The sequence below is a fragment of the Apostichopus japonicus genome, chromosome 3 (genome assembly GCF_037975245.1).
Source record: "Apostichopus japonicus isolate 1M-3 chromosome 3, ASM3797524v1, whole genome shotgun sequence".
Lineage (NCBI taxonomy): Eukaryota > Metazoa > Echinodermata > Holothuroidea > Aspidochirotida > Stichopodidae > Apostichopus > Apostichopus japonicus.
The window spans coordinates 11,847,251-11,870,656 of NC_092563.1; the positions used below are offsets into that span (position 1 = coordinate 11,847,251).

The window sequence follows — 23,406 nt, forward strand, 5'->3', positions numbered from 1 at the left end:
CTAAACACCTGAAACATCAACAAGAATCTACTGTTTTAAGTCCCGCCATTTACAGTTGTTACACAGTATATTCGCCCAAGGCAAAGTCGCAAAGCAAAAGATTTAAGTAACTTCAAAGGTTACCAAGTCAAAACCAATACATCACATTAGATTCGTCGGAAACAAACATTTCTATAAAGAGTGTGTATACTCATGCATGCAATTTGAAGGAGAAAAAAAGCAACGCAATAGATGGAGATAAAAGGGTCATAACACAACGTAAACGGCTGAGTTGAACGTAATATATTATGTTCCCTGAAAAAAAGAAAAAAATGTTTTCTGTCTCACCTATAGGCTGAATTCTTTTAACTTCTCCTGTTACAAATGCAGAATGTTCCATTTAATATTCACGCAATCATTGCATATGTTACTTTAATCGGCAGTCAGAGGCCACCAGTACCTTATATTTATTATATATTGTGCAAAATAAGCTTGCTTTATTTGAAATGTATATTTATAGAAGAAAATACTACTGAACTTTTAGCTTTCACTTTTAGTTACTTGTGCTCCCCTCAGTTACCCCTGAAATGATCTCAGCATGCCGCCCTTTGCAATCATCCTGTCATTTATAGCAAGTTTGGACCACACAGTCCCTCTCAGAGGAATGGAGGACGCTGTTATGAAATACTATTCTGAGAGGTGCAGTGAAAGGAACATTGTATTTGTTGTGATAGCATAAACACTTTAGTGTCTGCTCTACAAAAGGAACTTGTATAATACTGAAAATGTAAGACAAAACCTACCGATCATATATCTTATAGCTGCTGTGGGATATTTACCTCATTTGACTTCAAAACCTTTGGCGTTTTACACTAATAACTTAACAGTGTATGATATCCAATGTACATGGGATTCAAGGGAGTGAAGACTCGCGCACAAAGAATTGTCTGATGCCGGTAAACTAACCTAGTTTCGAATGAGGTGTAACAGAGGTGTTAGACACCATCATCGATCCCAGAAAATACACACACAGCTTGCTATACCGTCGGTATTAGACACTAGTATACATTCAATACATATAGCTACGGTCAATACACACAACACAGTGTACATAGCAGCGATGGACATCTCAGGTCCTGCTAAAATAACAAGGTATCACATTTCATTGCTGTCTGCATTTTGTGGCGACAAGAAAAAAACTTCACTTGCAAGCTACGGAAAGTTAACTTTACTAGAGGGCGGCACGCGGTTTGGGGCGAGTCTTCAATGCCTTTAAGGTTTTCGGCCTTTTGCGTAATACCGAACATGCGGAGTTTGGTTATTTCACCTTTGACATCTGACCTTTGCTCTTATAACGTTATAGATCAAAGAGGCACTGCATCCCATGCCCAAGCACATAATAAGTATGAAGTCCATGCATAGCAAACGCTTTGGGAGGAGTTCGAGAGACACGTTTTGGGCAAACATTTAACTAATGTTGACCTCCGTTGACTTCGTGACCTTTGGTATTTCGTATTAGCCCTAATTTATTATGCTGTAAGCTCTTCGTATGATATCCTATATGAGTTTGATGGCTTGTCATTTTCGTATAGTGGTAAACGCGAAACGACCAGAATATGTTATGGTTCTGACTTTGAAAGTTTACATGGCAATCATTAATGCCAAAGGTCACATAACCATGGAGGTCAAAGGGTCAGACTTTGGAAACATTTTGCGCTCACAGGAATGCCGAATTCTGTCGAAAACTTCTCTTAAAATGTTAAAGGGATATTCCTGCGACTGAAGATGATTGGTAAACAAAATTGCTGGAAATTTAGTTTTTAGTTTTAAGTTAAAAAAAAAAACATTTGTCCGTGACACATATTAAACACCCCCAAAATGGTATAAGGTATGTACCATGCACACACGAATACATATACTAACTCAACAAAATTCAGTGTGAGGTGGGCAATAAATATCATTTCCCATAAAATCTCATCTCACACTTCATTATATGTGTTGATGATATAAACTAGTGTGTGGTCGTTATTCGACATTACAAATTTATTGTGCAATGTAGCCTACTCTTCTCAAGTTAAACTTAATACATCTGAGCAGAAAAAAAGAGTATAGGAAGTAATAGTTTCACAATTACATTTTTACATTTACTTCGTTCTTTTTTTTATACTTCAAAATTTCGTTCAAGATTTTAGAAACTGGTACCTGCATATCACTACCGCAATTAATCTGCTATACCCACTGTACAGTGGAAGGCGGGGAGATAGACTATAGTGGCTTATCTACCAAGAAAACGGTGTGGGCATTGATTGGTACAGACCTTCCCATGATTGCGTAATGAGAATATGACAGGAAGGACATACATGCACGACGATCTTCAGAAAGGTTCCAGTTATCGTTAAACACTGGACTGAATGAAGGCGAGGCTCAGAAGGGTTATCTTTGTAACACGAACTGGACATGGAACTACCCAGGAAAGCATTTTGAGGAGCTTTCGAGGAATGACGTAGAACTGGGACAAAATGGCCTCATTGATGAATACTTTATTACTAAAAATACAAGTCTAGTTTAAAATTTCAACTGCCAGTTGGTTGAACTCTATTTGTTGCAACTTGACAGAGGAGTCAAATTCTACTCATGCGCTGTTTTTCCTTTCGAGAACCGGTTCTCTAAAGGCTTGCGGCAAAGAAATAATTAGACAAGTTAATCAATGCTTCAATTAGCTGATTTGTCTTTACTTTAGAGTGGAAGATGAGGGTATAGGGTTGACTGCCGCATGTATCTGTTCCTTACAGTTAGTTTACATGGAATGGAAACGCAACGTTTAGGGCACCAATCGGTCTGGAATCCGAAAGTCTGTGTTATACCGAATTAAAGAAAGGTTTCAATTTATTCTTTTCCATTTGGGTTTGTAGAATTACTAACGCGGAGTTTTTCTTATGACCCCCCTCCACCCCCTCCACCCCATCCCCCCATACCCACACCTCCCATCGTCAGTCGATGGATATTTTGCATTCAAACGGGGAAGAATTAGGCCAACGGGTCTACAACCCACCCAATCCCTGTGTCAATCTCACACGAACTATTTAAAAGCACAACCTTGCGGTTAGGGCTGGTTACTGAATTTAAATATGCCTCAGAATACACCATTACGTCTAATGTTTTTTTTCTCGGGGGAACCACACCTTGCCACATTAAGGGGGCACTGTGTTTTCAAGTTGGACCTATACTAAATAACGTTTTTATCAATTGTTTACTTGTAATTTCTGTACATGTTATGATTTTTTGATTAATTCGTTTCGGATATTGTGATTCATTGGCTTAGCTATATGGCTAGTTAAATGTTGACCTCTTCCCTTTAAAAGTTCGTAATTTCATATCACCATATATTTTAGCATAGACTGCAATATTTCATCGTGAATACTTTAATTATAATAATTTATTCAGGTGTACCAATGGTTCACATTGTACATCTAAAGCACTGCACTGGAATCAGTAGTTGGTTATTGGTACAGGCCTGACGTGCACAATTGTCACTTGGTTTATTATCAGTTCCTGGCTATATTAGAACATTGTTGTTTAACCTAGTTCTGTTCTAGCTTTGGTCGGAATGTTGGGGCATATTGAGGTAACAATCAAATTTGACACAGGCTTAGTAATTACATGCAGGAAACAAACAAGATCGTGTATTTTTAGTATAGGGTACATGCTCCTGACACGCTTTAATATTCCCTAGGGGACTTCCTAATTTAACCTGGGACACTGCTTCTTTTCCTAAGTAAAATGGTGTGTTTTAATTAAATCATTACTCTTTAATTGTGTTTCCGGCTAGTTCAGGTGATTGTATCTTCCTACCTATAAATGCTATAATAAACGTCCTGCGGCATTTGAGAACATGAATTCAATCTGGTAATAAAATCATCACAGTTCATTTCCAATGACAGTAGTTAACAACAGTGATGTCGTAACTCTTACATCTCCTATACTGACCCTTATTGGTTGGCATTAGTTTGCTTCTGTAGCAGGGAGAACAAGAACATTATAAACACGTTTGTACGGTATATATATATATATATATATATATATATATATATATATATATATATATATATATATATATATATATATATATGTATATATATATATATATATATATATACATATATATATATATATATATATATATATATATATATATATGTATATATATATATATATATATATATATATATACATATATACATATATATATATATATATATATATATATATATATATATATATATATATATACCACATATACATATACACACATATATAAACACGTACCACCTTCCGCTTTTTACCAGGGGACGAGCTGCCATGTTTCCTACTCTGTTTGGGCATATATATTCTTATGAAGGGTCGAGCTTTTTATATTCTGGTCTTTAAACAACCAACGCTATACCATTAATGTGAAAGCGTCTGCGCTTGTAGAAACAAACTTGAGTCCTTGGTGAAATTTAAAAACTTTCATTGAAGTCGGTTGTTATTGCAGGGGATTTCCATTTTTATTTCGACCTCTCTTGGACAGCACCGGCGGCAAGCCGGCAACCACCACAATGAAGTCAAAGACAGGAATGAAATACATTGACCTAATGAACTGAGTTTACGTTCTAGTTGACATCTGACGTGACAGAAACCCACTTAATTGGTAATGGTCCTTTGGTAACACGCATGACTGTCACTGAGGACTCGACTTTTGTTGTCTCTCAGTTACAACCCAGTTGAATATATGTAAATCCTCGTTGTCAACATGTATAGTACGTTGAACGGTGATAACGTCCACGAATAGAGCAATATATAACTGTATAGGGTGATTCTATGCACAGAATTAATTTCTACATGTGTAGACGGTTAAAAAAAAACACGCTGCTATCAGTCCTGCTTGTATTTCTATAACACGTGTAATATTTTGAGAGAAGGCTGTTTATAAACATCTGAGTTTAATCAATTAGTGGCTTACCTATTTAGACTAATAAACAGACCATAAGGTCACTTCCTCAGATGCAACACAAAATTCGATGAGAAAACAATATTGTTATAGCCTGGCTCAGATGAGATGTTTATATAATGCGTTAGTTATAAAACTATTAAGGGTACATTGAGTTGAAAGTCTTCAAAATTAAAAAACATCTTATGCTTACATTTTTACTACAAAACAATGGATTCATATTAGAAATGAAGTCCAGAGATTAAGCATATTTTAAAAGAGAATATCTTGAATACCGGAATAGCTATGGAACCAAGTTCTAGCACTACCTTTGTTTTTCTTGGAATATGATATATCAAGACTTAACTTCTGCCTAAGTCATCATTTAATGAAAAGGATCTTGATTGTAGTCTATATGGAACAACACTTGATATCTCACTTACAATGATTGTTATTACTACTGTTAAACAATTATATCCCACTGGGTTGAATATAAACCTTCTGAATTTAGAGAAATATACAATGTGTTATGTTTTTTGCAACTTGCAAGACAATATTTTGATTTCCATTTGTCTGTGAATTATTATTATTGTCTACGTACGTCATGCACATGACGTACAAAATGTACATACTGCGCAGTATGTATGCGGTATGTTGCACTTACAGCTGTGCTTACTGATAGGAGTTTGCTACAGGTATGCTTGATTTTAAAATGCTATTAAGATATGGTAAAAGAGGCTGGAAAGTGATGAGTCCTCTGTTGAATTCTGTCCCCGGCCGGCGTTGCATGGTTACAACTATATTCTTGGTTTGCGTATGTAGAGTTTGACTGTCTGTGCATAGTGCATAGGATCGAGATATGAGCATTCTTAACCTAAAACGTAACATTTCCACTACTGTTGTTGTTTCCATCTCAATATTTTGTTTATTCTGGTCACTTTGAAGATTTCGCTGGCCAGCCTCTTTGGAACAGCTAGAGTATAGTGGCTAAGAAAACATTGGTTCCTTATTTTTTTGTCAATAGAACGTGAAATGAAAGCGTGAGTGTTAATTATAGGCTTTGAAGCAAATAACTGATTGATGTTTTCGATCAGTATTGGTTTTAAGTAAGTATGGCATTGTCACCTGTCCTTTTGCAACTTGTTGATAATTCCTTGCCTGTAGTTTCTGGCATAGGACTTTAAGCATGCCTCTCATTATTCTTATTCTCTCCCTACTTCGCCGTGACCGTGTTGTTTAAGTAAAACAGAGAACTTACAATCCGGTTAACTATATAACTGACCAATGAGATATTATTTTAATCGTATTGCTACCGTTGTGACGGTGCATCATCAATATCAAATTATCTTTCGCAACAATTAATTTTTTAAACTATTTTTTTTGTAAGGGAGGGGAGGGTGGGGTGGGGTGGGGGTTATAATAGAGTAAAAACGTTGTTAGCCAAACTTTTTGCACTCTATATCTTATGTTCGCGTACGTAATAAATATATATCAGTTTAAGGTCCAGCAAACACATCTAATAATTTCTATTTATTTGCACTGACTGTAGCTCATGGACGTAAGACAAACCAAACGACAAAATAAGTATAATACCCTAAATAGAAATTTACTTCAATTTTAAGAAACGGCGCTCCGTAGTTTGCCGAGCGATGTCGTCTCGATATTTGCGTGTAGTAACACCTCTGTACAGCTTCTTCTCAAACGCAACATCGGCAGCCGTACACATTGGTCATTTTTAAATTCGATGCGATGCAACCGAGAGAATACCACAAAACCAATGATCTTTACTCAGTTCGAGAGAATACATCTTTTCACATTTGAAAGAAGGTAAGCTTCACTCTTCATGGTTCTGCAGTATGTAACCTCAAAGTCAGTTCACTTACCCACTTAGCCTACTTAGTTTGACAACTATGTGTGTCGCGGAACTGGTAAATGTAATGTTGACAGAACACTCCTATGTTTCTGAACGTCGTGCACATAGCGTTTGAAACACTCACGCCAGTTACATGATGGGTTATTTTTTTTTGTTCTCTTTGTTAACCTGGGTCGAAATATCCTAGACCTTCTCCAATTTCTGTACAAAAGTCATAAAATCAGTGGCAATAGGTCGCACCCATGCTATTCGTTAAATTATACCATGTTCATTTTTAATAAAAGTTTGTAAAAACATTCTTGAATCTGAATGGCCTGTTGCCATCAGCTGACCATGCACTAACCTATTGATGATGCACAGTAAAACCACATGTGGATTAATATAAGATGCACAAAATCGATCTTGGCAAGGTTAATCCTGATGCCAACTAGCTGCCTAAGCTAATTCAGGCAATCGAATCAGATCAAGTATGGTATGGCAACAAGCCCCTCGGTGTAACCTTTGCAAAATGGTGACTAAAACGTCCAGAGAAAACTGGCTTCCAGTCTGACTCATACTAGGTGAGAGCAACAACGATAACCTCATTGAGCAATGCTTGCATTATGGGTTAAGCGGTTTCAAGGAATAGTTAGTAAGTGCCACTCTCCAAGAGAAGTAATGAACATGTCCTGGTTGACACCTACAGTACAGTACTGGTTGGTAACAAATTTCCTTTGAAGCTGCATTGAATGCAATTTAATCTCAGTTATCTTGTTCATTCCCTTTTTGTCTAGCATTGCAATTATAGTGATAACTTTGCAATAAACTGTTTATCTTAAAACATGTTCGCTGCAATGAATGCAGTTAAGTCTATTCATCTCTGCAGAGGTGAGAAGTCCATTATTAGGCCCACACAAGCAATAGCAGTAATCCTTGTTAATGCTATTCACCTAGTCACAAAAGAAATTTCAATCAGAGTGAAATGACAAAATCAGACATATAAGTTGAAAAGCTGGAACTGACAGTCCTTAAAAACAAGTAATAACTCATGCATCCTACAGTGGTGTTCCGTCCAGGTTGACCTAGTCGTCCAATTTTAAAATGTCCGAAAATGTCCTGAACTGTCTGGTTCCGTCTAAGCATCCTGTTAAAAAAACCAACCTCAAACCCAGCATTCAAAGCCCAAAGTGTCGGAAAACGTCTGAGGTAAAGTTTACTAGCCCAAAAGGAACAAAAGAGTCCAGAGTGTTTACCTAGAGCATTAGCAGTCACACGGCCGCAAATATTGCTCAACGTGATAACAATAATCTGTAAGCATTACAAGTTCACTGACAAAACCATGTGCAGAATTGTTTACTTACTATCAGTTGCTATCTTGAAACATGTTTTTTCAGTCCTGTCAGATGGAATAAAAGAAAATGATATCGCTTAATACCTACAGTACAGTACTACAGTTAACAATGTAAAATAATTTTATTAAAAGCTAAGTTCAAAGTTCGATTCGCCGCAAAGGTTAAACTGTTTCGTCTCGTCCATTTTGATTAGACGTTTGAGTACCGAAATGATCAACAATTGCGATATATATACTTAAGTGCAGTAATTACCAACAAGTTAATTCTTATTTTACAACCCAAAAATCATGTCATATGCAAACACAAGAAAGCCACATACGAACTTAATTCCGCTCGCGATCCCGACATGAAAGTGCTTTTCTTGCAAACCGATGGTTAGGCAAGATTTTCCCTTTGACTTAGTGTGGTGTTAGGCTACCATGTGGTCGAAGAATTCCATCAAAATTTTAGTTCCAGCTAACTGCGTCACCATTTCAGCGAATAAATTTTCCCATTAACTTAGTGTGTTGTTAGGCTGCTACTGTATATATATGGTCAAAGATAGCAGTGCTCAATAACAATGTTTTTGGTGAATATTTTTAGTGCTAGCTAACTGCGACACAATTTGAGCGAATAAACAAATGTTTAGGCTAGATTTCTATGTTGACTTGCAATGACCACACTCTTTGGTTAATTGTAAATAGTTGTGGCTGGAACATAAAGGACTTGTATATTATCACAGAGCTCACCGGCCATCTTTGCAAATGTCTCGGCATAAGCAACTACTGCCTTGCAGCGAAGGACGGCAAGCCATACCATTCTCTTTACCAATCCACCAATACCATCCACAATACTGTCCATGTGCTGTCTCAAAATAAGACCAGTCCATGCTAGCGTCAAAATTTTCTTCATGAATGGTAAACATGTTTGAAAGCAATAACAGTTCTTTAATTGGCTTCCTGAACCATCAGACCAGTAATGAAAATGGCTGACTAGGAGAGGAAGCTGCTCTTTCAGGTGTCGTCCTTTAGTACCTTGTTGTACTCTATCACTGAGTTCGAATGGGAAATTTATCTGAGACCATGGTGTAATTGATATGCTGGAGTTCATCATTATAAATGGCAATATTACCCTACGATTGTGAAGAGTGTGCAGGTGTCAGTAGTCACGTGGGCTGACATAACTTCTACTCGATGTCTGAGACTAATTATCTGTATAATCTTCATGGACTAAGTACTATTTCACCTGGTTGAAGCAAGTTTTCAATGTTTTGAGCTTGGAGGGCTGTCGCAACACGTTGTACACATGTCAACTCAAGGCATATAATTCACATAATTCACATCACCTAATTCATCCATTGCTGTCAGGTCTGTTTCCTTCAATGTAGGTTCCACTGATAGTAAGTTATCATTTCATGAAGAACCTCATTGACCAATTCTTTCAAGACACTTTCCTTGTAAATCTCAGCCCCATACTCCATGCATTCTCTGTCAACACAAATTTCATTGTCATCCATTGAACTGATTGTTAGTTTGAAAAGTTCATTGGCATGAAGGGACACATTATCTGGGCTGTATGGTCTAACCTTCCTTGCTATAAGTTCAATGTTTCATGGTATTTTTGTATCTATAGACAAACATCATGGTCCTTCTCAGGCATGTACAGACTTTCATTATCAGATTCTATGCAGTACATCCCATACACAAAATCAAAGCAGCGCAGTTGAAGTATCCATTTTAATGCATGAAACTATAAAAGTAAATTGTTTAAACCAGAATCACCATTGAAGGTCCTGTCAATGTAATAGAATTTACACATTTTGTCCTGTACATATTAGATTGCTTATATAATTTGAAGTAAGCATAATTTTCAACAAAATTGAGGGGTGGGGGGGGGGCGGTTTGTTGAGCAATGACATAAATATGACCTCTACAGAATATCTAAAAAAAATTGTTGTTTATCCGGAATTATCCCTATTAAAACCTAACAAAACATACCTGAAACTGTTGGGGTATGGGACGTTGTTTTTTGGAATCTACCTATTTAATTCACAAAAGTAAAATTTTTCAAAATCTGAACAAATGGTGTACAAGAAGTCACATAACAAATATTTAAATCAATCATGCTGCTGGCTGGTAGATCAAAATTCAATGTTTCTATATGTCACACTATTATGATTACATGCAAATTAGCAACCTGTAATAAATGGAATATGGAAAAAGAAAAAGAAAATCATAACATTTGAAATGTTCATTTATTCAGCTTCAAAATGATACCATGTACTCACTATGCCAATGAATTTTAAAATTTGACTTTCATAGGATATAATGCCCAGCAAACAATCTAACCACTTATAATTACAACAATGATCATTTTATTATTCATTTATGATCTTCCAAGTAAAAAGAGTTTGAACCATTATCAGAACCTTACAGGTAGCATACGCCCATTAAAAGCCCCATTGACTTTCATACTAAATCACAAAAGTAATGTGGTCTCTAAGTCTAGAAAGAAGTTTTCACTAGCTAAATGCTACCCATCACTGGATAGAGCTGACAAGTTGGCCATCTTCTGCTAAATTTTCTGTATCATGACCATGCAGATTTTTGCTATGAGAGCCTGAAGTTTTGATCACTTGTAAACAAACCTCTTCACTCAGTAGCAAACAATTTTCGTAAGCTGCTCCTGGGAGGCCTCAATTGACCCAATTTTTGCACCACATGTACAGTACTTCCATTCATGCTCTTGAACATGCAAGCCACAAAAAAAAAAAACAGATCCTGATTGATAACATATCAAAAAAGATGTTTTCCTACTGCTTTTTGGCTCTTTTCCTGAAGACTTTAATAGGAATATGTCACCTTACAAAAGTCTCTTTTTGATGTAGGCTAGACCTATATGAATTTTACTAGTTTTCTTTTTTGTTCTTACGAACGTGCCGAGCTAGTTGAGTGAGCAGCCATCTTTCAATTCTTTTGTGACGCAGTATATATGGCATATTTAACCTATCATGGGAGTAGTACATGGCCTATACAACACGTTTAAAAAGTTTGTCAAACATTCTAATAAATGTTGAAAATGGTGCACTCCTGTGAGGCAATTGTTGGTTATCTTTCTTTTATAGTTTTATTATTAGTAACATTCTCAGATGAAAATTAATGTATTGTTTAGTCAAGTGCTTTGTATGAATGAACAGGGTCTTGTAGAAAAAGGATTGTTTGCTACATTTGTCTCAAAAACAGACTAAAATTACTTTGTACTGTACAGTATACTTTACACTGCAAATTAAAGTTTCATAAATATCTTTACACCTGACAATTATACAGAATATAATGTTTCATGATCAGCATCTCATTTAAAAATTGTTTTCTTATGATATAGAGCTTCATAAAATTGAGTAAAGTTCTAAGATTTCATGGCTGAGGACCCCCTTCATCGTCTGGAGGGGACTTCCCATCAGAGAGGTGGACTTCAAATCAAGAAGAAACCAAATGACAGCGAACATTTCAAAAAGCCCCTCCTCTCGACAGGATCACTTTTGGGTTTAGATGTGCTTGCTGAGAGGAAGAGACAACTGAAGGAAGCACAGTTGGATGATGTTGAAGAGGAGAAGAGGTCAAAGGTTACTTCGTATAATGATGACGATGACGAAGAAGAGATAATCGAAGACTATGGCTCTGAGGAGAAGAAAAAGTCTGGTGATAGGTAAATTGCAAAACATTTATTGATTTTCAGACAGCACATTATTCTGAACTGGCTGGCTGGTGCAGAACTTGTTCTTGTCAAATTTATGCTTGCTCTTTCAAATATATACAGTAAACATTTCCTTATTCAAATGTTTGTTTACAGTAGGACATGCTCAAAAATTTTCATAACCAATATGTGGGGGGGGGGGGGGGTTGGGGGAGGAGGTGGGAGCATTGGAGGTGCTTCAGAATCACAGGTTTTGATATCTATCACGAAACTGCATCAAGTTGATATCTTCCCTCCCTAGAAGAAAAAATAAAACTGCCAAAAACCCATCTGAAGAATTCATTTGTATACTGTACAAATTAAATGAATATTTTATGTAGGCAATCTTTACAAGGACATAGAAACCCAATCATACTGAGCATTTGGGTAGTAGCAGATAATGGTTTGTATATAATAAAGCAATACATATTGAATGTAGGCAACTAGAACTTGAGACCTTACTCACACTGGCAGCATGGATTGGTTTGTACGCAGCCCTTGACATCATTTATTGTTTTGTACTGTAGGCATTATAGATCTCTACGTGTGGAGACCCCTACTCATACTGGAGGTGTGAGTAAAGAGGCTTTAGAGAGACAGAGGAGGAGAGAGAAGACAAACCACAGAAGCGGAGTTTATGCATCATCAAGTGATGACAAGAAGAGACATTGGAATAGAGGTGAATTCCTAAACCAGTATTAAAAGAGACTGTTAATATACAAGCATTGGAAATTGTGGGCAAAAATTGTAACAATTGTACCAATTTATAATAAGGTTCCACAAAGATACAATTCATAGAAGTTATTAAGCACATAAATTGTAGGATTTGCTAGTCTTTATATTGAAAACCAGGCATGACCACGATGGGGATAACATGCAACATAGAAATGATGGGATTGAAAACAGGCCTGTCAGGTGTATTTATCTATGTTTTGCTATAATTAAGGCCTGAAAACAGTACGCATCATCTCAGTACACGATTATACTGTACCACTGCAGTGGAGTTAAGAGGTTTGCATATAATAAATATTAACCTGTAACAACTGTCACCACCACTCTTCCTGTCAAAGTAGTTTTACTTTGAATCAGTGGACTGTAAATAGCATATTATGCTTTAGCAGCAGCCATTAAACCAGACTGTACATGGAACATTGCAACATCAAAACAACAGTTGTAGACAGTGGTGAAAGTTACAAAGGTTGTTGTGGAACACCCACTGTACGTTATCTCATTGTCTGCTTGTTGCCATGTCACAGTTACTATTCATTCATATCCAATCAAAATCTTTACGACTATTGGTTGTAAGATTGAGGACTTCCCACATGGGACTAGTGACATGTAATTCTTTTCAACATTCACTTCGGTTAATCTGTACAGTAATCTGATTTCAGACATTTTCTCTCTTTCTTTGCAGATGATAGATATAAGGGACGTGAAAGGTCTAGCAAGGAATCTAGAAGGAAAGATAGCAGATATTCTGAAAGAGGAAACAGAGATTCAGAGAGATCACATCGCAGCAAATACCACAGTAACTTGAGTGATTGGGAGAGAACTCCATCTCGTGAACAAGAAGAGTATAGCACCCCACGCATATCAAGAGGTACACATTCATCTTTTTTGGAGGGATAATGAGTGTGCTTTTTTTGCAAAGCACACATGTTTATAGTTGGCATAACACCATACCAAAATATGCACCTTTATAGTTGGCATAACACCATACCAAAACACACAACTTTACAGTTGGCATAACACAATAAACCAAACACACACCTTTACAGTTGGCATCACACAATTAACAAAAACACACACCTTTACAGTTGGCATAACACAATTTACCAAACACACACGTTTATAGTTTGCATAACACCATACCAAAACACACACCTTTATAGTTGGCATAACACAATTAACAAAAACACACACCTTTATAGTTGGCATCACACAATTAACAAAAACACACAACTTTACAGTTGGCATAACACAATAAACCAAACACACACCTTTACAGTTGGCATCACACAATTAACAAAAACACACACCTTTACAGTTGGCATAACACAATTTACCAAACACACACGTTTATAGTTTGCATAACACCATACCAAAACACACACCTTTATAGTTGGCATAACACAATTAACAAAAACACACACCTTTATAGTTGGCATAACAATTTATCAAACACACCTTTATAGTTGGCATAACACCATACCAAAACACACACCTTTATAGTTGGCATAACACAATTTACCAAAACACACTTTTACAGTTGGCATAACACAATTTACCAAACATGCCTTAACTTAATCCAGCTACAAGAACCTGTATGCCAAAATTTTTTTAATATTGTTATATATTTGTAGTGTGTAATTTTTTTGGTGGAATCAAATTATTTGTATACTACTCAAAAGATATGTCATCATTTTAAGCAATAATTGAATTGCTCTGCTGCTTATATAGCCAATTTGCCTCTTGTTGACAAGGAATCATGATATGCAGTATTTGATGCTGGTACTAATTCTATATCACAACATTCCTGTCTTTAACAGCTTCTTTATTTTATTTGGCAAGTCGCTTGTGCAGATTCATTTGTAGTGATCTACATCAGCTAATTCTTGGAAATGATATATCAGTTTGATCCATAAACTAACAAAGTTGTACCAATCTTCTTAAAATTTGTATTCAAATTTTTGTGGGACTCCAGAGAATGCTAGTACTGTACAACGCCTTAGAATCTCAATAACTGAGTAAATGGTAGTTATGTCATGTACAGTACAATATTGTTAGTTTATATGCATGTATGTTTAGTGATATACTGCCTTTTCCTAGTAAAAAGACTTTTTGATAGTTTGGTTAATTACACCATGTTAGTGAAGTCAGAAATTCAATAAAACACTACAGAAGTATCCTCAGGCTCCATCATCTATCCTACAAGTACAATAAAACAACATGTACCAGATACATCCAGCATACTGTAGTTCCTTGCAGGATTGTAAAACAAAATAAAATAAAACTGTAAACAAACTGCTTATTCACTAGAGAGCCTGTGTAAGAGAATGTGTAAAGTAAGTTGGCCTGATGTTTCGATCCTAGCAGGATCTTCTTCAGAGGTTGAATGACAAGTGTAATACAGGATTGTAATACGAATGCATACAAGAGAAGGATATTGTAATCCAGCATAGTTGCTTGCAGGATTGTAATACAAATGCATGTATAGAAGGATATTGTAATCCAGCATAGTTCCTTGCAGGATTGTAATACGAATACATACAACAGAAGGATATTGTAATCCAGCATAGTTCCTTGCAGGATTGTAATACAAATGCATACAACAGAAGGATATTGTAATCCAGCATAGTTCCTTGCAGGATTGTAATACGAATGCATACAAGAGAAGGATATTGTAATCCAGCATAGTTCCTTGCAGGATTGTAATACAAATGCATACAACAGAAGGATATTGTAATCCAGCATAGTTCCTTGCAGGATTGTAATACAAATGCATACAATAGAAAGATATTGTAATCCAGCATAGTTCCTTGCAGGATTGTAATACGAATACATACAACAGAAGGATATTGTAATCCAGCATAGTTCCTTGCAGGATTGTAATACAAATGCATACAACAGAAGGATATTGTAATCCAGCATAGTTCCTTGCAGGATTGTAATACAAATGCATACAATAGAAGGATATTGTAATCCAGCATAGTTCCTTGCAGGATTGTAATACAAATGCATACAATATTAGATATTGTAATGCAGCATAGTTCCTTGCAGGATTGTAATACGAATGCATACAATAGAAGGATATTGTAATCCAGCATAGTTCCTTGCAGGATTGTAATACAAATGCATACAATAGAAGGATATTGTAATCCAGCATAGTTCCTTGCAGGATTGTAATACAAATGCATACAACAGAAGGATATTGTAATCCAGCATAGTTCCTTGCAGGATTGTAATACAAATGCATACAATAGAAGGATATTGTAATCCAGCATAGTTCCTTGCAGGACTGTAATACAAATACATACAATAGAAGGATATTGTAATCCAACATGCTGGTATATCTCAACATTGTCTTTTCCAGCTGAGGTCACAGCATGCAGGTGTTTGTTTACTGATAAACGATATGTTGGTGAAGTCTTGACAACATGATCACTCTTCATGCCCCAGGCTGTTATTTACTCATTAGGATGTAAATGTAATGAGATAGCTTACACATTAATAGATACTAATGAGAAGTTGTGTTGTGATGATTACTCTATGAATATTTCTGGTATTGATGTCGCCAATCTCTCGTCACTTACAGGGATATCCACACCATCTCGCACCAGCTGGGAAGATGAAGATGAAAGTCTTTCACGGAGGTCGACCTGGGACTCTCCTTCTCCAGCTAGATCTAGAAGAGACGGAGATGATAGCATCCGTTCATTTAGAAGAGAACCTAGCAGTTCCAGATCAGAGAGGTCTGGCCGTCACGGGTGGGTAGCATTCACAGGGACGTTTGCTTAGTATTTTACATAAGTTTTATCATGTGTGTTTGATGCCGTCCTCATAAATAAGATCAATTATAAAATAATAATAATAATAATAATAATAATAATAATAATAATAATAATAATAATAATAATAATAATAATAATAATAATAATAATAATAATATTAATATTAATATTAATATTAATATTAATATTAATATTAATATTAATATTAATATTAATATTAATATATAATTATTGGATATAAGAGCAATGTTTAGATGCACTTAACACCAGTTTGTGCATTGCACAGGTATACTATCAACAATGAGTGATTGTGCCAATATTCCTGTCAAGTATTTGTCTTCGAAGGAAACAAAAGCGACATTCCTTACACCTTTAACCTGAGCTGTAACAAAAATTATTAACAGTTCAAAGTATTAAATCAAAAAGAACCCCAAAACTCCTAAACAGTTTTGTAGCATAGGGTAAATTGCAGTTGCTACTCCCTATGGTAAACCTAACATTGTAAGCTGGTACATTATGCTGTACAGCTGTATGTATTCACCCAAAGACCAGGCTTGGCTGAAAAACTGTAGCAACAGTATAATGCTCTGCATGGAATTATACTAGGTTAATCAATCACTAATTTCATGTTACACACTAACAAGAAGATGTTGGGAGCCGTTGTGCCTGATTGGAACTCTTACTATGAAAAGATGTACTATTGTAGTCTCACATCATGCTGCCTATGCACAATGTGCAAAAGTTCTGATCTAAGGTGATAGACAGTCACAATAAAAAACAAAGGCCCTTCTCTGAGACTCATAAATACTGTAAGGCACCCTGTCCTATGAAGACAATGTCCTTTTGTCTTTACCAGGAATATGACTGTCTGGCAATTCTTAATGTAGGAACAGGTCACTGATTGCTTGTGTACATTTCAGTAAGGAACATTGCCATTATACCTGTCCGGTAGATTCCTCCTGATGTGCATTTTTTCATCTTGTTTGCCTCTGGCCTTGTGAAAATTAAAACTGTTACAGTTGTTTTGAACTCTGAAGAATGTAGTATGATAACTATGGTTAAACAGTATGGGAACAAGCTCACCACTGGGTCTATCTTGTTTTGTATTATTCCAGCATGTCTTCATATGACTGTTCTAAGAATAAATTGTCAATGAAAGCTTGTCTTAATACTTAATTTTTAATATAGCAAAAGCAAAAGAGTAGATGACACTCCAGCCTTTACTCCAAGTCACAAGTTTAACAGTTGGGCAAAGGACAGACGGAAGACTGGAGGTACACCACAAGTCTCGGGTAAGAACAACATCATTTCTATATTTGGCTCAAGTAACTACTGTACAAGTAATTTACCATATAGCTTAATCGGGTAAGAACAACATCAATTCTATATTTGGCTCAAGTTATTACAAGACTACCATATTGCTTTAATGTTAATCCAGAGATCTGACCTGCAAGTAAGATTATGCCCAGGGTGCTTTCTATATTTTGCACATCTTCAAAATGTGATTTACTGATGTAAGCCTTCATTACTGTATATTTACACATGTAATGAAGTATTAGAGAGCATAACCAGACATACACTCAAGATTATGTTGCGATGAATTACAACTGTTGAAAATGTAGTAGATATTAAAATATGTAAATCTTGTAATCATTAGTGCATAATTTGCCAGCAATTATTCACAATTCTACATTGCTGCGAGGCTGCACGGATAGACCAACCAGCCAATGATGTGCTAAAGTGGCATATTGTAAAATTATACCCTTTAGCTGTAAGACTGATGGTGACTTGTTAGCATGGCATCCACAATTAACCTCCAGTAAATATTGACACCCAATAGGGTACAAATGCAAAAAGAAGAATGGTATGAACTAGATTAAGAAATGGCAGAATCTGTTTCCTGTGGACATTGCATTTCTTTGTGGATGCCACGGTCTGATTGAGCAGTCTTTGTTGAGTGGAATGAAGTTACTGATCGAATTGTCTGATGTTTATACAAGCTTGTTTAATTAGCACCATGAAGGTAATGAATCTTGGCGTATAGATAATTATTTTATCATATAAATATATTATACACTCATAATTGGAATTGACTACATTGATGGGAAGCCGAATCTATAAATGGCAACCCAATGCTGTAAGGTCTGAAACTTTAAATTATTCATAATTGTAGTCAAGTGTCATAACTGGCTTCTGATGTAAGAAATATTATACTGTTTATGTTCAGGTGTGTTGATGAGAAATGTGTGTTATTAATAGCTAGCACTGTTTCTTTCCTCCCCCTAAGTTATCAAAAGCCATCTAGTATGGGTAGAAGTCAGTGACCGATGTTGAATATATTCTAAACTGTCAACTTCCCCCAAAGTTAGAGCGTGATGGAATTTTACCACTCTTGCAGGTTTATTTCCCGTTATTATTAACATACATAATTTATTTCTCTGCATTGATTAATCTCTGTATTGATGATGAGGATGAATCTTCAAATGCTTGCAGTTTCCAAAATGTAATGTGTAAATTGTTTCCCATCCATGGGACAGTAATAATGCCTCACTGCTACGTTCCTGTGGGACCTGAGGCCATGTGTAATTACCAATAAGCCAGATAAATGAGGTTCCTATCAGATTCTCTCCTCAGTGCTGCTGTATCTACAACAACAAAATCAAAGAAAAATGGGTCATGGATGTTTGTATTTACATAATAGAACTTAAAGATGTTTTCTTGAGTTTGATTTTTAATATATTTTCCTAAATTACTACTAACATCTCCTGACAACCCAATTTCCATGTCTCACTCAGATACTAGTGAACTCTTCAGCTTGTGAGAATTTTGCTATGAACCAGGCTTTTTGAATATGAAAATTATGAACAAGATTAAACAGAGAAAGTTTAATTAAATGGAATGCACTGTATGAACTCTCTAATCAATGTGTCCTATAACTATATAAGGGAAATACAGGAAGAAAAGCAAGCTTCGTAGCAAAAACTTCAGATTTACTGTTCTGCAAAATTCTCTGTCTGAAATATGATCTAGTTGACCTGTTGTGTTGAAATTTGCTACCGCATTCAGCCAATTTCTTGTGTCCAGAGATTGGTACCCAGGGGACTGGCTGTTGAAAGCAGTGAAGTTGCCCGGAGCCACTATTTCTTTTATTTTCAACACTTTCATATGGTGGTTTTAATAAAGATTCCATCCATCTTGCAGGACCTTGGTTGATTAATTTTTATATGAAGTATGGTCAGATTATGAATAGTTCAGTTCAGTATTTATTGTCGTGATTGTAGTGTGATTAAACCAGGGTAACAAAGCACAGTCATAAAATGATATTACATATTGAACTTTAAGGTGACTTTAAGTCCTAATTATAGGACACAATGAGGTGTAGGTCAGCATTCTCTATCGCAGATATGAAACTTGTGAAATGTTAGCAGTTTTTGTTACTACTGGATAATAGTATCAGCTCTTCGGTCTAGGCTAAAAAGTGGGCAGCAAAATTTCATGGTGGGTTTTGGGATTTTCCCACCATTGGTAATTTGTCTACAGTTTTCGAATCTTGCCAGCCTAGAGTGATAGATTTATATTGTGTTTAAGCTTTTCAAGTCCATAGACCAAGCTACTGTACTGTTGCCTTCATTCATCCTAAGTATTGATTCCTAGGGATGGCGATGTGGTGGGTTCATAGACCAAACTCCACTATATTCATCCTACTAACATTGATTCCTAGGGGTGGGGATCTGGTGGGTTCATAGACAAAGCTTGCCAATATTCATCCTACTAACATTGATTCCGAGAGGTGGGGATCTGGTGAGTTCATAGACCAAGCTAGCCTTCATTCATCCTAAGCATTGATTCCTAGGGGTGGGGATCTGATGGATTCAAAGACCAAGCTAGCCTTCATTCGTCTTAAGCATTGATTCCTAGGGGTGAGGATCTGGTGGGTTTATAGACCAAGCTAGCCTTCATTCATCCTACTAACATTGATTCCTAGGGGTGGGGATCTGGTGGGTTCATAGACCAAGCTAGCCTTCATTCATCCTAAGCATTGATTCCTAGGGGTGGGGATCTGGTGGATTTATAGACCAAGCTAGCCTTCATTCATCCTACTAACATTGATTCCTAGGGGTGGGGATCTGGTGGGTTCGTAGACCAAGCTAGCCTTCATTCATCCTAAGCATTGATTCCTAGGGGTGGGGATCTGGTGGGTTTATAGACCAAGCTAGCCTTCATTCACCCTACTAACATTGATTCCTAAGGTTGGGGATCTGGTGGGTTCATAGACGAAGCTAGCCTTCATTCATCCTACTAACATTGATATGGAGTGGTGGGGATCTGGTGGGTTTATAGACCAAGCTAGCCTTCATTCATCCTACTAACATTGATTCCAAGGGGTGGGGATCTGGTGGGTTCATAGACCAAGCTAGCCTTCATTCATCCTACTAACATTGATTCCTAGGGGTGGGGATCTGGTGGGTTCATAGACCAAGTTAGCCTTCATTCATCCTTCTAACATTGATTCCTAGGGGTGGAGATCTGGTGGGTTCATAGACCAAGCTAGCCTTCATTCATCCTACTAACATTGATTCCTAGGGGTGGAGATCTGGTGGGTTCATAGACGAAGCTAGCCTTCATTCATCCTTCTAACATTGATTCCAAGGGGTGGGGATCTGGTGGGTTCATAGACCAAGCTAGCCTTCATTCATCCTACTTACATTGATTCCAGGGGTGTGCCTTAACTCATTAGCTAACTCAGGAATACTGTATAGAATGAAATTTCATTTACAGATATTGCTACAAAGTACCAAGAAAATATTTACATGTTCTGTTTAGTGCAGTCATTTGCCAAGGTTTGATGAAGGAGAATCGCAACCACAATTGATTATTACTAATATTGAATTTTAATAACATGTTTAATGTCTCTTACATATTTTATTGACCTACTGCATGTCAAACACTTATCATTGTCTCAGGAGGAAATACAGCCCAAAGATTTGGTTCTGACTCTGATAGACGAGAGTGGGAAGCTGAACAGAAGGTATTTCAATTTTGTTTTCCAGTCTCTTCAGATTTTCAAGTGAATGTTTTGAAGGGAAGGGGCGGGGGGGCGTGGCAGGGTGGGTATGATGGTTGTTGAAAGGTGGATGTGTTTAGTGACGGTTGGTGACTTAAAAATCACATCCCCATTGTATGTGGAACTTTCAAGACAATCATTCTCATATCCTATCAGAGTTGTATATTTTCAACCAATGACCAGAATGATTAATGACTGTTTTGCATCTTAAAGACATAAATTAATTTTAAGTTTTAGGGTATTTTGAGATTAATTTGGTGATATTCTGTTCTTTTATGTTATAATGTAAGCTATTAGTGCTTTTATTGTCAACCAGTCTGACCATTATGTTGAAATGTACACATATTAAAGACAATTTGGGAACTATGCCATGTGTCTTTTATGTAAGCTATTAGTGCTTTTATTGTCAACCAGTCTGACCATTATGTTGAAATGTACACATATTAAAGACAATTTGGGAACTATGCCATGTGTCTTTTATGTAAGCTATTAGTGCTTTTATTGTCAACCAGTCTGACCATTATGTTGAAATGTACACATATTAAAGACAATTTGGGAACTATGCCATGTGTCTTTTTTCCTGGAAGGCAATCTTAAGGGATTTGAGACACTAACATATTTCATGGGTGTACCCTCAACCACAGTATGGAACATGGGTGCACCATCAATTACTTCAATTAACATGGGTACATCCTCAGTCCATGTCAAGGATCATGGGTGCACCCTCAATCCACTTCAGTATGGAACATGGGTGCACTCTCAATTCACAGACCCAAGACAAGTTGCACACTCCATGTTTAATCTCTACATAGTAATGATTTCTTTTGTTTTCAGCGACTAGACAGACAATGGTATGGTTCAGATGAGGGTTATGATGAGAAAAACAATCCATTTGCATCAATTCCTGAAGAATACACTTTGAAGAAAGAGGAAGAGATGCAGAAGAAAGCTGTCAAGAGGATGTCTGCCCAACAAAGGCAGATCAATAAGGTATCATCAATAATGTATCATCAATAAGGTATCATCAATAAGGTATCATCACTAATATACTTATAGTATTTGTAGTTTAGAAAAGAAGTGACCATTCTCTGTTTACCATCAAATATCCATGGTTATTGCTATGCCCAGCAGTAACTCTGCAGATCATATTAAAGATTGATTTATTTTGATATCGCTTTTCACCTATCAATTGATTAAATTGCTCCATATGATTCAGGTGCTAAGTGATCTTTCGGTCATGTAATTTGCAAATGCATTTTAAGATAATCAGTTCAAGGGCTTGTGTTTCTGATGTGTTCCATTTTCACCTCAACAAGGTGCATGAATATAACTTGTAACAGTTTAAAACTTCATTGCATTGACAATCATTTATTTTGTTGAACTTTAGGATAATGACAAGTGGGAGACCAACAGAATGCTTACCAGTGGTGTTGTGCAGAAAGTGGATTATGATGAAGACTTTGGGGATGAGACCGTCCGCAAAGTTCATTTGCTTGTTCATAACATCGTGCCACCATTTCTAGACGGCAGAATTGTGTTTACTAAGCAACCAGAGCCTGTGATTCCTGTCAAGGTATGTTTCTAAAGTTTCTAAGTTTAATTTATTTACAACCAACACCAAAATGTTTAAAGATATAAACTTGTTTCCTCCACCTGCATGTTTTGGAATACACCACAAACCCAGATTGAAGCAAAGTCAGTAATTGTAATACAATGATTATGTTATGCGCTCGTAGTCAACACTTTCTCTCGAGTCATGTCTTAAGATAATCTTTAACATTGCTATGTCTTTGGATTTTATTTGAAAATTCTGTAATCTGCTCATCCAAATTGGTGAGTTAGCTTTACAAAATGATACAAAAAGAATACTGTATCACACATTGAAGTTAGTGTAATGTGTTTGTCATGGCAAAATGTTAAAATTAGTTGGGCAAACAGTTTTTGCATAAACTTCTACACAGTGTAGT

At 36.4% G+C, this 23,406-nt stretch overlaps 1 protein-coding gene across 1 annotated transcript in view; it reads left to right on the forward strand.

The window, feature by feature from the left end:
- Positions 1 to 6,614: 6,614 nt before the first annotated feature.
- LOC139963193 (pre-mRNA-splicing factor ATP-dependent RNA helicase PRP16-like) overlaps positions 6,615 to 23,406 on the forward strand; it is a 33,824-nt gene continuing 17,032 nt past the window's right edge. Inside the window, exons 1-9 of the mRNA XM_071963770.1 lie at positions 6,615 to 6,775; positions 11,513 to 11,836; positions 12,391 to 12,542; positions 13,278 to 13,463; positions 16,179 to 16,350; positions 17,563 to 17,666; positions 21,339 to 21,403; positions 22,274 to 22,429; positions 22,827 to 23,012. Coding sequence (XP_071819871.1) covers positions 11,547 to 11,836; positions 12,391 to 12,542; positions 13,278 to 13,463; positions 16,179 to 16,350; positions 17,563 to 17,666; positions 21,339 to 21,403; positions 22,274 to 22,429; positions 22,827 to 23,012 — 1,311 coding nt within the window. The 5' untranslated portion in view covers positions 6,615 to 6,775; positions 11,513 to 11,546. The remainder of the gene's footprint in view (positions 6,776 to 11,512; positions 11,837 to 12,390; positions 12,543 to 13,277; positions 13,464 to 16,178; positions 16,351 to 17,562; positions 17,667 to 21,338; positions 21,404 to 22,273; positions 22,430 to 22,826; positions 23,013 to 23,406) is intronic.